Below are 16,031 nucleotides of genomic sequence, written 5' to 3' on the forward strand. Positions count from 1 at the left end.
CGATCTTGCAGAAAACACCTTAGTACATATTTTGCATGTCTATCAGTAAAGCATTTGAAAAGAACAAAACGGTATTCTAATTTACTAGGTGTCCATTATTACTTCAAGCAGACTTGAGAGTTACTGGCATTATTAATTCATGGAATTTATATCTGTATTTTGATTCGTCAGCAGTGGCAGCTCCAGTGTTTTTATCCTGGTGGGTATTTCTACTGAGGACTGCTGGGCAGGTGCAGTGTGCTTGGTGTTCCCGTGTGTGCTGTCTCTTCCTCTTGTGTTGGGTTACGGTGCCAGACACGGTGCTGACGTGTGCTCTCCATACTCAGTGCAGGAGGGGAAATAAGCCTCAGAAAGATTTTACCAAGGGTATAAAGTTCTGGTGCACGCAGACCCCAAGGTTAGTGCTGCCCCTGTCTGACATTGTGTATTTGCTGTTCAAAGTTAAATAAGAAGAGTGATATTATGGATCAGTATGAATGCAGACTTCTGCTTTGCCAGTGTATGGTGGACTTGTCAGCGCTAGGTTAACGGTTGGACTTGATGGTCTTAAAGGTCTTTTCCAACCTAAATTGTTCTATGATTCTGTATTCTAGTTTTGATGATGCCCTTTACAAGAACAGGACAATATAATTAGCATGGTTTCAAATCTTGATTCAGGCTAACACTGCATATTTTTGACTCAGTGTCGTCTTTGCTCTCTGTTGTAGTCAGCTTCTCTGTCTCTGCTGTGTGCCTGATGTTCATTCCTAGCTGGGCTGCAGCATGACTGCACTGTTATTGTACGTCTTGTGTCATCACAACATGTCCTTGACAGAACATGTGCCAGATCTGATTTATACCACGGATCAATATAACAGCCAGAGTTGTTAGTATGGTCCTTGTGAAAATTCATCATACTAGCTAGCCTTTTTCATTTACATGTGTTAATCTCCAACATATTCTGGGAATCCTGTCTAGATATAGGCAACTGCTTCAAAACATTTTATCTTTTTTATTTAATTGTATGTTAATGGAATGTAATCTGTATTTGCACTCTTGTTTTCTTTCACGTGTTTCTGTGTTCAGGAATGTCAGCTGCACAGTAAATTTTTAATCACGTATCGCACCATGTTTGCAAAAAAATTAATGGAATTTTATATTAATCCATCTGCACACTAGAGTGAGGGGACAGGACTTCTTAAACTGTTCATGAAGAAGTGGCAGTATGATATGCATTCTGAGCAATGCAGCAGAGGGTATCTTACGTATTTCACATTCCAAAGAGACTCTTGTAATCTCTTTCAGACAATTTTGGAAAAAAATGAAGTTAACTTTAGTAAATATATGTTTTTATGATAATTTGGGCCAAATGTTCTTGCCTACAATTGTTACATGTTTTACTTGGTTTTGAGGACTCTGCTTAACCTCATAGACCTCTTTCAAAATGCTTATTACCATATATTTGACGATGAGAATAGGTGATGTGGTTATGCAAAAATCTCCTATGATTCAGAGTATATATGAAATTGGTGTTTGCCCTGACTAAAATCTAAGCCTATATTATGTCATTCATATTTAAATACTTTTTTTTTCCTCATATATGAGAACATAGGAAAGTTATTTTGGGTACAGACCAGATTTTTTCCAGCAGTATTAGAAAACAGTTAGATAAACTAGAAGCAACATTGAAAATTTACTGTAAAAGCTATTTAATTTTAAGCATCTTTTTGCTTATTTTCATTAACCTTTTTTATTTTAACATCAATTAGCACTCATGACTATGGTTTAGAATGTATGGAATTAATTATAGTGAAATATATAGTGAAGTCTACAGTGAATTCTGGTATTTGGGTTTAATATTGAACTGATGCAATTTTTCTTTGTTATCAAATACAAAATAGCACTGCAGATTTTATACTCCTGTAAGAATACCTTTCATGACTTTAGTAAGGAGTATAAATAACTTAACTCTATTCACAGGAATCCTGTTGACTATACTGCACAGAAGGTACAAATAGTACAGATTTATCTTTCTGAGTGAAAAACTACAATTTGGAATGGGTATATTTTATATTTTTATTTTTATTTTTTCTGGTTTTACATATATGCTTCTAATAACCTTTTACTGAAACAGAAAATTGAGCTAGCTGAATAATCTCTGATCTAATTTGAAAAATCATGTTGAAAGAACTTCAGTGAATGTGCCATTACAGCTATAGGTCAATATAATTTCACAGAAAGACACTGCATTGTGCAAGGGGAAGGTATATTGTAATATACAATAAGGAAGCCAAAGAATATTTTTCTCAAAATAAAATACCTGTTCTCTACTACTACTCTGTTGCACAGAGCCACCTTACTGCTTTAGGAGGACATCTCTTTAATGAATCAGTAATACAGTATTTACTATGTGTCTGTGATTCATAGTCACATAGTATATGTCTTCTCACAGTTTTAAAAGTGACTTCTTAGGGAAATATTGTAACTAAGATAAAATCAGAAATGAAATTGCTAAAGTGTATATACATTTTAGGGAGTAATAATGTGGATTTATAACTGTATTACATACTTGATATTTTAGAAAAGCAGCAAATAATCCATAGGTAAATAATGGTGTTATTAACTATTATAGCTATAGGTATAAATATAGATATAATACTTTGTATAACAGAAATCAGGAAACTATTTAATGTTTTATTTTAAAGAAATTTCATCTTAATTATGCCAAGAGTTCCCTCCAAAAACCATGACATTCAGTACTGTAGCATGTTTACTAGTAACTTCATAACTTCTCTCCTTCTTTTTATAAATGTATAATAAAAATAGAATTTTTCAGCTTTAGAAATTACCTAAGAGATAACAAAGTGGTCTTATTTACTAATTTTTACGAGTCCAGAGAGGTTTAGGCTTGTTCTTGCATTAGAATTCCATAACTTTAATTTACATACTTATGCTGTGAGATTTTCCACAGGAAACAAAATTCAGTGTTCTTAGATTCTGATGTGGGACTAGAATACTTTTCTTTCCATAGTAAATATAGAATACAGAATGATTTATACAACTGCTTTATGTCAAGTATTTTAAGAACTAAATTATGTGCATTTTACCTGTATTCAGTGAAGAAACAATTGTAGAGCATTAAAAGCTCAGTCATTTAAATATCAGCTGCTACTTGGTGAGTATTCAGTGTAAAAAGCATTAAAGTTGAATATATGTATTATAGGATTGGACATTAAAGCGTATTTCAAGTTTAAATGTGATACAGTGAAATAGTTAATCATGTTTGCTCCCTTTTCCACTTTCCTCAACAATGAAGGTAGGTAAATACCAGTATTTTTTATAAGCCTTTTTTTCCTTAAATGAAAAAAGTGAAACAAAGAAGTAAAGCAAGTTTTCCAAAGCTACAAAACAAATAAAGAGTTTTGTTTTGTTAGAACCAGTTTAAAATTATTTTTTTCCTCAGATATACTATACCATGAAGTTTAGAGTGTCAAGCAGAGGATTTTTTTGTAACTGTTTTATATAGTTATATATAATATTTTTATACTTTTGAAATTCAAATAATTTGGGGGGAGGGGAAGGGGAGCTGTTATGGATAAGCATTTTTATGAAGCTGCTAAATATAAAATTTATGTTCTAGAAAATCAGAAGCCAACATTCATTTTTCTCCCTTGCCTTTTTCCATGCAATAGAAACGAAATTCAGAAATTCCAGTTGCACTTATGGAGCTTCTGATAAGAAAATGTGAATTATGAAAATAGATCTATGACTGGATTTTTGTTTTGATCATTGTTGGAGGGAATATTTCTATTCAGTTTTTAAGGACAAAAGAGCTAATGCTAAACGTAATGTATGAGACTGATTTTACATGTATGCGTTTTCATTAACTGCAGCATCATAACAAAATGAGTAAGATCATAAAGATTTGGAGTATGCAGTTCACTGTTCCAGTCATAAGTGGATCTATTTTGTGCATTACCTTGACAATGTTCCTTTAAGCATGTACTTATTCCTTTGTAAAGTGCCTAGAAAAGGAATATATTTTTCCATATTTTTTCTTTATTTGAAAAATTCAAAAGTTGCTTAGCTGTCAGTAATAACTTCACCATAGGTGAAGAGATGCTTTCAGTCATACTTATCAATGGTGTTTAATATATAAAATATTCATAAATATACATATTTTTATATATATAAAACCTTTCTTTTTCCTGAATCAATGTAAACAGAGCCCAGATGGCCGTATAGAAGTCAAAGGGCAGCATGGAAAATCGTCACTGCATATTAAAGATGTGAAGTTGTCAGATTCAGGGAGATATGACTGTGAAGCTGCAAGTAGAATTGGTGGGCATCAAAAGAGCATGTACCTTGATATTGAATGTAAGTTCTAATATTTTGTTTTCTCTTTTAAATTTATTTTAAAAGAAAAAAAAAAAAGTACATTCTTAATGGAAGGTCAGTTTTTCCTGGTAATTCATATTTAAAATTGCATAATTTAAGAAAGCATGTCATATTAGTTAGTGATACTGAATTCTGTGGAGGAATCCTGTCTTTCTGAAGTCGACAAGACCCTTGTTGGTGATTTAAGCAGGACAGAATTTCATCTGAAATCATATTCCATTGGTATTACCCACTAACTTAAGGCTAAGCAAAGGCTTCAAATCCTTGGTCTATTGGAGACTGCTGGGGGTGAAAAGAATACTTTTGGTATAAGGTAAGGACTGATTTGTGAAACAGCTCAGTCTGGATCTTAGCCTTCTCAGATTCAACAGTCTTCTGGGGTTTTTTTCCTAGTTCTATAATTTACTAATCCCCAACAAGTCTCTAGCCCCTGTTATAAACCCTCCTGGAATTACGAAGTTTGTGAAAGTCTCTTTCAGAGATTGTCTTTATTCAAAGCTCTTGAAATCTATCCAGGAGAAAAGGAGATTATTTTTGTTTAGAGAAGAGTCTGATATTTTAGAAACCAATCAGAGAATAGAAATTTAAATATACAAAAATTCATTAGAAAATTGTCTCTTCAAACTATTCTTCAAATTAATGAGACAGGTTTTAAAAAACGAAAACAAGCAACAAAAAAAATCCTTCTTTTGTATTTCATTGGTTTTCTATTTTGCTAGAGATTTTCTAGATACATTTGTTCTACATTTCCAATATAGCTTGAGTGAATCTGTTTGAAATTGAGACTTTGAAAAGAAAAAGTCTTTCTAGTGGGAAGGCAGAAGCTGCAATAAGATCTGTGGCACAGAAAGATAAATAATGGTTGCAGAGTTGCTGCAGTGGCTGAGTTCTGAAAGTAACTTAGTACACAGTTGCATTTTCCATCTTTTTGGCAGGCAAACAATGCATTATGACGTAGGAAATAAATCTGAAAGGAAAATGAGAAATGGTCAAAGTTGTAATTGGATGTTAGGAATGGAGAGTTTTGCTAACCCAGGAAACTCAAGAAATAAATACAGTATCTAAGAATAAAGGGATATGAAAGCGCTAAATATTATTATTCTTTTGGTAACATGTTAATTTACAGTATTTTCTTCTTTAATGAGTGCACTGGTGCACTGATTATTTATTTTGTATGTATATAAAAAAAAATATGGCTTTACTGAATAAAAATGCAATTTCAGTGAAGTTCCTATAAACTTTCTGTAAAATCTTGTCCTACTCTACATGTAGTGATATTAAATGTATTGTTTGATTAAGGTTATGTAGCCTTTATGCTGTAAAATTAAATATTAATACCTTTTGTATTCAGAAGAGAAAGATAGGATACATCACATTTTATGAAACATGCACAATTGAAATTAAGAATTTATTAGCAGCACAGAATTCATATTAAATGATTGATAAAATACATTATTATAGTCTAAGACACCTTTCAGGGTGAAAGTTTAAGAACAGATGTTAAGAATTCAAAAGTAACATATTCTCATTATGGTATGACAGACTTAATTTTGAGTATGTGTGGGAACAACCAAATATAGTATATGAAAAAAATGGAATAGCATATTGGTTTAAGTCTGAATTAATGCCTTGGTAGACACACTTTTTGATACAACATAAAATTTTCTACAATTCAGAAATCTTCTGAGAAAACACAGTTTTTAAAGGAACGTAGAAATACTATTTGATCATCAGAGATTTCACACATTGTAATGATTGTTTATAATATACAAGGCAATTTAATTTTTTTTGGTCTTGCATAGAATTATGGCATTTCTAAGACTGGAGTTTTCAGTTTAAAATGTTTCGACTGATAATGATGTTTAAACCAAATATAAGTTTTTCCAGTACAGGTGTCCTTGAATAACCAAGTACATCTTTCTCCATATCTCTTATGTGTCAGGTATTTTTATAATGCAAAGCAAATACTTTTGGGGTGATACAATAAAAGTCTGTCTCTATTCATATTCTGTTTAACAAGTCAGAGAATTGTTTTTGCTTGCCTTGAAAATAACTGCAGTGGTGTATGCACTGCAAGTATAGCTTTTTTCTCTTGCCTAGGAAAGAAAACACTTGTCTAATGGTGAAGACTTTTTCTGTTCTTTAAAAACGTGTCCTCAGGAGGAAGTGTCTTCATTCAAGCCTTATCTCCCATCAGTCTAGTCTCTGTCCTAAACTTCTGGAATGAAACAGTCTCTTCAAAGAACCTATCAGTACCTCATTGCCACCATTTCCATACAATGCTGAGTTGTCATAAGGCACATGCTCCCATCACATTTTTAAATGTCACTACAGTCAAACAGGCCTAATGGAGAGAGAGCACTCTGGTGTCTCATCCTTTTACTTACTGACCCCTATCAAAGACTTGAACTGACATTGAGATTGCACAGTTTCTGCACTTTATCCCTATTCTCTGTTGGGGTTGCTTGTGATGATAAGAGCAGTTTTTCAGGACAGGAAGAGATTATCAGGTTTGATACCAATTGGGCACAGTTAACCCTGGCTTTTATCTGAAGTAAATGCTAGGCAGACATGAATTGTAGAGAACCCAGAGGATTTCTTACTACAAAGTTATCCTTGTGGTTAGTTATTTTAGCTTTCTTTATATTAAGTATGAAAAGTAAATCAAACTACATGACAGATACCATTAGAAATATTATTTACTAATAGTTTTCATTAACTGCCAAATTTGATTGTATGTATGAAGCGTTTTGTGTATTAGATGATGATGATGATGATAATAATAATAATAATAGAAGTAACTGATTGTTCCTGTGTGATGGCAGTTATTATGTATATGAGGTATTGTGTATTAAGGTCTGTCTGCAGTGATTATCATAGAGAAATAGCTATTTCTTTTAATAAAAACTATGATAGAAATAGATAAAAAGTAGATGAAGTAGGAGATACTCTAAGATGAGGTTTTCAGAAGGGCCTGAGAAAGTTAAATGTACAAATACCAGTGCATTATATCTTGATTTGTACATATAACCCTATCAGGTGCTTTTCAAAGTTAGTTCTCCTATGCAGATGTTTACATTTCCATATGGTGTGTTTTGCCTTTTTAGCTGAGACATAGTTATTAAAAAAAATATATGCTAGGGTTATAAAGAAGTCTTAAAAAAACTAATTAAGACCTGACTAAAAGAAAAAAAAATCTGATGAGAGAACACATTTATTTATTGGGTTCCACAAATTATTCACTGCAATTATTAGCATTAGAGAATGAAAATAATTTTGACATGTTAAGATATGCTGGTTTGTGTTTCTTCATAAATTAGTCTTAGTTAGGATGCGCTGACGGTATTACTAAGTTGGAAAGGATTTAAACAAGCCAGTAATGATCAGTTACCTTACAGTTTTCCCTTCATTGTATTCAAACTGTCATTAATACAGTCAGAAGTATTCACAGCACTCAGTTGTGTACTCCTAGGTGCACACATTGTGTAAGATGCTGGTCTCTCTCAGTGCTCTGCATCACCAAGTGGAAATTCTTTTGGAGAATCCTTGTGTTACTGAAGAAACGTATTAAGCCATGTTATTTGGAAAGGTCTGCGTTCTTACATATACTACCTGAGAAGCATCGTAACTTACAGTCTCTTATAGATGCAATTACCATCTTTCACATCACTCTATTTCACTTAAAAGCCCCCAAACTCAATATTGATACTGCAGTTATTAGATATGCTGGACGGTCCAGAAATGCTTACCTCCTCACTATATACAAAGTTTAATATTTTGGATGATTCTAATAATCAACCATCACAAACATATTACCTTGAGTAATGTGGTATATTTTTATATGAGATCAGCCAGTTGAGTTCTTGACAAATAACTTCTTAGAAAGGAATGTCTAAAAAAACCCCAAAACGCCCACATTTACAAAATTGAAAGTGTCTTCCAAAAATGAGGTTTTTGTACTACCGGTTTTCATCCAAACCTGAATTTTGTAGTTACATTCCTTATTAGTTAAGTACCAACATTCAGCGATACCAAAAACAAAAATTGTGCAGCATAGTCTTTACCTGTAAAGAAACCTGTGCAATGTTTAGTATACTACTGTATTGCTTATCAGAAACAGTCTTTTTTTCTTTTTTTTTCTTTCCCCCACCACAAATGAAATCAACCTTATTAATCTTACAGTATTGTACTTTGTTTACTAAGTTGATTACTCTTTTGGCTTTTCAGCGTGTTTTATGTTAGTGAGTTGTATTGCCCTATGCTTAATGCAGATGCTTTGGATTCATGCTATTTAATTTTACAACTTTGCAAAAGTATACAACATTGCTTAAAAGCAGGTTGGACAAACTGAGCTACAAATTGTATTTACCTTCAAGGAAGCAAGACTTTGAATCAGTGAAAATACTACTGTTGCAGTGTGTGCAGCATGTCACAGATGTGATGGATATCATAAATGTGGCAAATGTCACGAAGGTTTCAGCTACCTATTGCTATCATAAATGCAGACAGTTCATGCTTTGGATTTGGTCTCTGTTAAAAAAAAAATCAATGTAGCAGCATCCCATTACTAGTCACAGAATGGTTGAGACTGGAAATGATTGCCTCTTGTCCTGTCCCTGGACACCACTGAGAAGAGTCTGACCGTCCTCTTTACACCCTCCCTTCAGCTATTAATCATGAGGGCCCTGCCCTGTCTTTTTATCACAGACAGAAAACAAAACTGATAAGCACAATCATATGCCCTAAGAAGGAGTCAAATAACAAGAAAAGCAATCTAGAGAAAAAAAAATAATTCAAATATTCTGAAAAATGTTGCATCTTTTCTATTAAAAATATTATTGGTTTTAGTTACATTTCTTCCTGTCAAATTATAGGTTTAAATAAGAAAGCATGAAATATATGCTTTTGATGTGACTTTGGAGATCATGAATGTCACTTGTAAGATTTATAATTTTCTTTCTTTGACTACCTTGTGCACTTGCATAGAAGCAAATTTGATAAGTCATTGCAGAGACTTATAGGGGCTAAGAATGTTCAATTCTGAGCAAAAGATGAGTTGATGAGTTTTATCACATAAAGTCACTTTGCAAAAACCATTCACCAAAACTCCCTGTAATGAAGCAGAGATTAATGCATCTGTTGTCTCTTTCTGATGTTACAACAGTAAGTGTGACAAAGTGGCTAAAATTGTACTTTGTTCATCTGTATAGTAAATCTTCCTATTCTTTAGCCCCAAAGGGTGTAAAAATACTTCATTATAGAAAATCAGTATTGAAAACTTTTGGCCTATATATGTTACTGACTTGTTAAAATGTGATATTCATGTTAGGAAATCCTCTAAATTTTTACCTAATAGAGCTCTGTACTGCATGTTTTTGTTAATCTTGCAATAAGCTTAATGTCATTTAAAGTAGATTTTTAATAACATTGGATGTTTTTCTTTTAATAGTAGAATTATTTTTTTTTAACAAAAAGAGTATTTTAGATTTTATTCCGTTTCTGTTTAATAATTTGCTTAATTTTTAATAGGTATATATGCCTCAGCATCTTTCCTTACTAGCATAACTTTTTACCTGTGCACTTATGAAACATAAAGGTAAAAAAAAAAAAAAAGGAAGACAGAATTTTTGATTTCCTTGAAGATGATTCTATTTCATGAGTTGGTCTTACAGGCTAAAATTGTTATATATTTATAATCATAATTAATGCATAAATCGTAAACTGGTTTTTGTACTTCCAAAACTCAACACAGTTTTCCAAGTAATTTCATACTAAATTAGGTGTAGTTTATATTATACAGTGATGACATTTGATTGAAAAAAAGACAGCATAGCCTTTGTCCTCTGTTCCTCCAAGATATATCCAGCAAAGCAGAAGCAATACACCTAAGAATTATGAAGAAAATAATCCGGTGGTATGATAAGTCTGATGTTGAAACCTTGAAATGTGAACAGAACAAAATACCTTAAATTGAGATTTGTAATCTCTTTTTTTTTTTTTTTTCCCCTCTGTTAACTTCCCTTAACTGCAGAATTCAGGGCATTACTTGGAGTTGGTATCTTTGCTATGTCAGTCACTAGTCACAGGTTAGCACATGCTTGAGAAAGAGACTTCCAGTATTATTTACCCTAAACCTGAGGCATGTAGCATTGGTTGCAATACCTGGGGGCAGGTCTCTGCACCACAGAGCCTGCCGCTGAGCTGCTGTTGTTGGACACACTGGGAGCAGCACAGGGCTAACGTAAGGAGTCAAATAGTGAGTCTGAGCACACTGTGCTGGGGTCTGAGGTATATAATGTATAGACATAGGGGCACCACATGCTGGAAATGGAGTTGGGTGTACAAGGTAATTTTAGCCATGCTGTTTGGATTTTTAGTCCTTAAAGTTTCTCAGAGATATTTTTGTTGTTTTCTGGACCGCTCTGTGTGTAAAAACAGGAAGAACAATTAAGATTGGAGGTGGTGGGAAGAGAGAGAGATTAGGGAATGGAGGGAAGCTATCAGTAGGACTCATGTTGTGGAGGTAAGGAAGACAGATGGGAAAATACAGAAGGTAAACACACAAAGCTAGACTCTGTTCTGAAAATATGACCAGAAGGATAGGAAGAGAGATGGGGGTTAGGATCCTGATTTGAGAAAGACGTAGTATTTTTTCACTTTTGTCTATGAGAGAATTATGTAACATAATATATGAAGCCAGAAGTCTGGCCATCCTAAATTATTCCCATAATTCTGTCCTGGAATACATGTAACAATTGAAAGTTTTGTACAAGTAATTGGCAACACCTGATCATTTTATTACTAAAATAAAAATTGCTGCTAATGTGAGAGATCTGTAAGGGGAGCCACCCTGTTCTAGTTCTGATGACGTGTTCTTGGTGACTTGCTGATATAAAAAATGACTGATAGATATATGCAGCAGTTTCTTTTAAATGTCATTATTGGCATACTTAGCTTATTTTATCTAACTATGTTTTCTTTACAATTTGTTCTATTTTAGACAAGTTTAGACAATTTTAGGCAGGTTTATCTATTCACAATAAATATTTCTATGAACGCAAAATATCTCGGAATTTTTCTTTGTTTAGTTTTGTGGTTTGTTTTTTGGATTTGGGTGTTTTGGGTTTTTTTAAATGGTCAACCAAATACAATTTCTTAATTTCAAGTGGAGTTCAAAGAAAAATAGGTAGATTGAATTTATGTGACTCGGGCAGGACTGAGCACCAGAACAATGCATTGCTTTTACTGCCCACCATTTAAGGTTGAAGGTGGCATTATTAACAACATGTATTGCATCTAGCTAAAAGATACCTTATCTTTTTCTCTATGTTAATGGAAATGGAGAAATTAGTGTGGTGATTGGATATTAAAAATAATACCACAGTCAAGGCTATGAGGGACTAGTATTGCTTGCCAGTAATAGGGGGCTCTTACATAAACTGTATAAGTAGTAGATAGTACATCATAGTATTGAATATCAATCTTTTATTGTAATGCATTTTGAGAGGAACCAAGAGTCTAGGGCAGGGGAAAGGAAACATTACTAAGAGCAGTGTTTCCTGTCACATGCTGTGACAGAAATATGTACCTCTGCAAAACTGCTGATCTCAAACTTTTGAAATGATCAGCTGGATTCTGCAAAAAACCCTCTGGTTTTAGGTAATAATCGTGACAATTTAAAACCTTATATATGACGAATTTCATTTGCTTTTCTATTTCAAAACTTCACATGCAGATCTTGCATGTTTTTCCTTGCAGCCACATGATCGTGATAGTATCAGTAAAATTGTGAGTTAGTAACCCTGAAGTTCTGTAGTTCCTGTCTTCCTTTTAAGTATGATTATATATTAAAATCTAATCATCTAGCCTCATTTCTTAAATCTTTCTAATAATATTTCTTGTTCCAAAAAAATACATGACAGTTATTGTACCTGTCTGGGGAGGTTCTGCTTTACCTCCAAGGAAAAGCTATTCATTCCAAAATATTAACTACTGCGAAACAAGTATGAGGAACAAAATACAAGAGAAAGAGAGATGCCTGTTAACCAAGTTGTGGTGGAGTTAATTTAGAATAATAAATTATAAACTTATAATTTTTTATAATTATACAATATTTATACTATTATATAATAATTTAATAAAATTTATAGTAATAAGAATAAAAAATAAGGTGCTTACAGGATGGGTGGCAAGGACACTAGATTTGCTAGAGGATGTAGTTTATTAAAAGTAATTGTTGATAGGAAACATGCCTGTATTAACCATCTAAGAGAGAGGTTTCCAATAATATACTACAGAAAATGTCCCAGCATCTTAGACCTGACATTGTATGATCCAGGAAAGGAAATTATTCAAGGAATAAATAGCCAAAAGTTTGAAAACCTATGTTCTTAAGTAAAGAAGTGTAAATCTGATTCTGAATCTAGTTTGCTGTTATAGTCGTCTGGACACGTGCTGAATCAGGTAATTTGCCATATCTAATTTTGTGTATAATGCTGAACACACGCCAGAGCTGGATCTTTGAAGTCATCAGTTGAATTATTCTGGATGAGGCAGATGATATATTAGTCTGTTCTTGAATCACTGTTCTCAGACATTATACCTAACAAGGACATTCAAATGCTAGAGACAGTTTTCAGGTCAGAGTTTGCTTCTCTTACATAGTTCTCTTATGCAGGTTATCCAAATCGCTTCTCCTAATTGGAGTGCTAACTTATCAGTTTCTTTCTTGTGTGGGAAAATGAACAATTTGAGTTTAGCTGATGCTGGAGCCTCAGTATTAACTACTCTAAAATGTCATTCTAAAGTTATAATTATAGAATCCTACTCTCATACAATACTTTTGTTTAATTTTGTACCATTGGGATATAGTCTTTGTTCCTTCTAGGCATCTTTTTTCATTTAGATCACCTCATCTCTTCAAAATAATACTCTGTCTTTCACCATTCAAGCTTATAACACCACTCCTGAACTTTATAATATCCTGGGCTGCATAAAAAGAAGTGTGACCGGCAGGCCAAGGAAGGTGATTCTTCCTCTCTACTCACCTTTTGGGAGATCCCACCTGGAATACTGTTTCTAGCCCTGGGGTCCCCAGCACAAGAAAGGCACAGACCTGTTAGAGCAGATCCAGAGAAGGGACACAAAAATTATCAGAGGGCTGGAACACCTTTCCCATGAAGAAAGCCTGAGAGGGCTGGGATTGTTCAGCCTGGAGAAAAGGCAGCTCCAGGGAGACCTTATTGTGCCTATCAAAACTTCAAGGGCGCTGATAATAAAGAGGAGGATGGACTTTTTAGTAGGGCCTGTAGCAACAGAACTAGGAGCAACAGTTTTAAACTAAAAGAGAGTCATTCCAGATTAGAAGTAAGGAAGAAACTTTCCATAATGAGCATGGTGAGACACTGGAACAGGTTGCCCAGGGAAGCTGTGGATGCTGCATCCCTAGAAATATTCAAGGATGGGTTAGATTAGACTTTGAGCAAACTGATCTAGTGGAAAATGCCCCCGTCCATGGCCAGGGGTCTGGACTAGATGATCTTTAAAGGTCCCTTCCAACCCAAACCATTCTATGATTCTATGATTTATTGTGTGCCTATATGAATATGAACAGCAGTAGCTTTTGTACATTAGGTTTGTTTGTTGTTGGGGTTTTTTTTCAGTATAGGGCCATAAGGTTCAGATATAAGATGATCAGGGTTGCTTTTTGTAAAAATGAAGTGTATTCAGGCTCCTAGTTCTGTATTTAGCTATTTAGAAGTCCAGTATATTGTCTTAACTGGTAGTACTTTATGTACAAAAGTGTAAAAAGATCAATTCACTTACACCCTGAAGTGTTTGGTTTGTTTTGGGTTTTTTTGTCAGGTGTAAATTAATCCTGAGCTACAAGGAGTTAAGCAGCATATGTTTTTATTTTTTAACGGTTTAAACTTTCTCAGTGATCTGCAGGGAAGCTTTTTTCTTTTTGTATAGTACATATATTGCATTTAAGTATCCTCAACATATATCAACATATAAGAGGGTCCACTTTCTAATTTCTACTTGGTTATACTTCATTTTCAGTTGATAGAATCTCTTGATTTCTGTTTATTCACTTAATTTGTTTCTTAGTTATTCTAGAATACTGGAGGGATCAGATATTGTAGATATGTAAAATAGTCAAACTTATGTTTTCAATGTCTTGGCTTTAAGGTTTGTTATTTTTTCATGTTGTATTTTATATTAAACATTGTGTGCTTCTATTTGATAAATAATAATCCTGTAACCATTTAAGCATAATATGCTACAGTTAGTGAAGTAGAACAGACCAGAAAAAACAAAATCTCTTTACACCAGTTATTCCCTTCAAAATATTTTTTAAAAATTGTGTTTTATTTTATAAGGAATGTAAAATTTTTATTACTTGTACTGTTAAGAATTTTTTATGGTATTATTTTCTTTGTGTGAAACATATACTCTATGTATCTTAATCTATTCCTGACTAGGAAATCAAAAATCATCTCACTTAAGACCATTTGTCTGAATCAAGCCTTTAGCATGATGCTCTTCTTCCTGCTATACTGGAGTTTTTGTGCTGCTCGAGAAATGTCTGCAAGGGCTTTATTACCTAGACTTTCTGAGAGGGAAAATGTGAAGCTGTTTTTGTTTAGGAATGTTTTACATTTGAGAATTGTTGATTTTGGAATATCTTTTTATTGGATGGAATTTTAGTACTATTTGTGTTTTATGATGTTAAAACTGTTAGTACCTGTAGTTATGTATAGATGACAGTCTATAACTCACCTATTCTTTTAAAATATAAAGAAACAGATACTATAGGCATTCAAAACCTACTTTCAGAAGAGAAAGCAGTCTGAGATGGAAGTCCCTATTCTTCTAAATGCTTTACCTGTGGTATATAAGTATACCCTACTTTTTTACTTGTAAAACTTTTTAAATACGAAATGAGTTTGCCATGTTTATTTAAATCAACAGAGAGCATCAAACCACATGATGTTACTTAGGAAGGAAAGTTAGTCAGATTCAGACAGAATGCTTTCCTGTCTTCCAGCTTCATGCCAGTGTTCATTAATGGAGTAAATATAAATATTTTCTTATTCTAATAAATTGTGCATTGGAAGACGGTGCTTATCTAAAATGTGTTGTGGAGTAACTACATTCTGTGCCTCATGAACACTCTGATGAGATTTCTGATCCATATGTTGAACACATTAGGTGCAAAACCAGTCTGCCACGCAGAAGTCAGTTTGTGCAGTTTTCCTTCAAGTGGCTCCTACTACTAACTGAATTTCCGGAGCAAAGGCCAGGGCTCTGACTCTGAGATTCCTGACCATACTTAAGCATTAAGCAGGCATGTGCAATTTGCTTTTTTCTTCATAAAGTTCCACTAGTGTGAGGTGTCACATCCTGAAGCTTCTTTGATAGTTCATTCTTTGCATTAAGATGTTTAGACAATTAAATATATATTTTTAAAGATCTATGGAAGTCAAGGAGCACTGGAATTACTTATTAAAACATTTGGAAAAGAATAAGTTCCTGTATCTGGTAAATAAATTCATAGGAAAACATACTTTACTTACTTTGATGAAACTACTTGCTTTCCTACAAAAACAAGGGCTGGACAGGTATTAAGAAAAATGCTGCTGGTGTTGAGC

General features: G+C 33.5%; 1 protein-coding gene across 1 annotated transcript in view; it reads left to right on the top strand.

Annotated features, from left to right (window-relative positions):
• NCAM2 (neural cell adhesion molecule 2) overlaps positions 1 to 16,031 on the top strand; it is a 308,946-nt gene that overhangs the window by 202,328 nt on the left and 90,587 nt on the right. The window contains exon 9 of the mRNA XM_027795129.2: positions 4,206 to 4,356. Coding sequence (XP_027650930.1) covers positions 4,206 to 4,356 — 151 coding nt within the window. The remainder of the gene's footprint in view (positions 1 to 4,205; positions 4,357 to 16,031) is intronic.

This window comes from Falco peregrinus, chromosome 4 (assembly GCF_023634155.1).
Source record: "Falco peregrinus isolate bFalPer1 chromosome 4, bFalPer1.pri, whole genome shotgun sequence".
NCBI classification, from domain to species: Eukaryota; Metazoa; Chordata; class Aves; order Falconiformes; family Falconidae; genus Falco; species Falco peregrinus.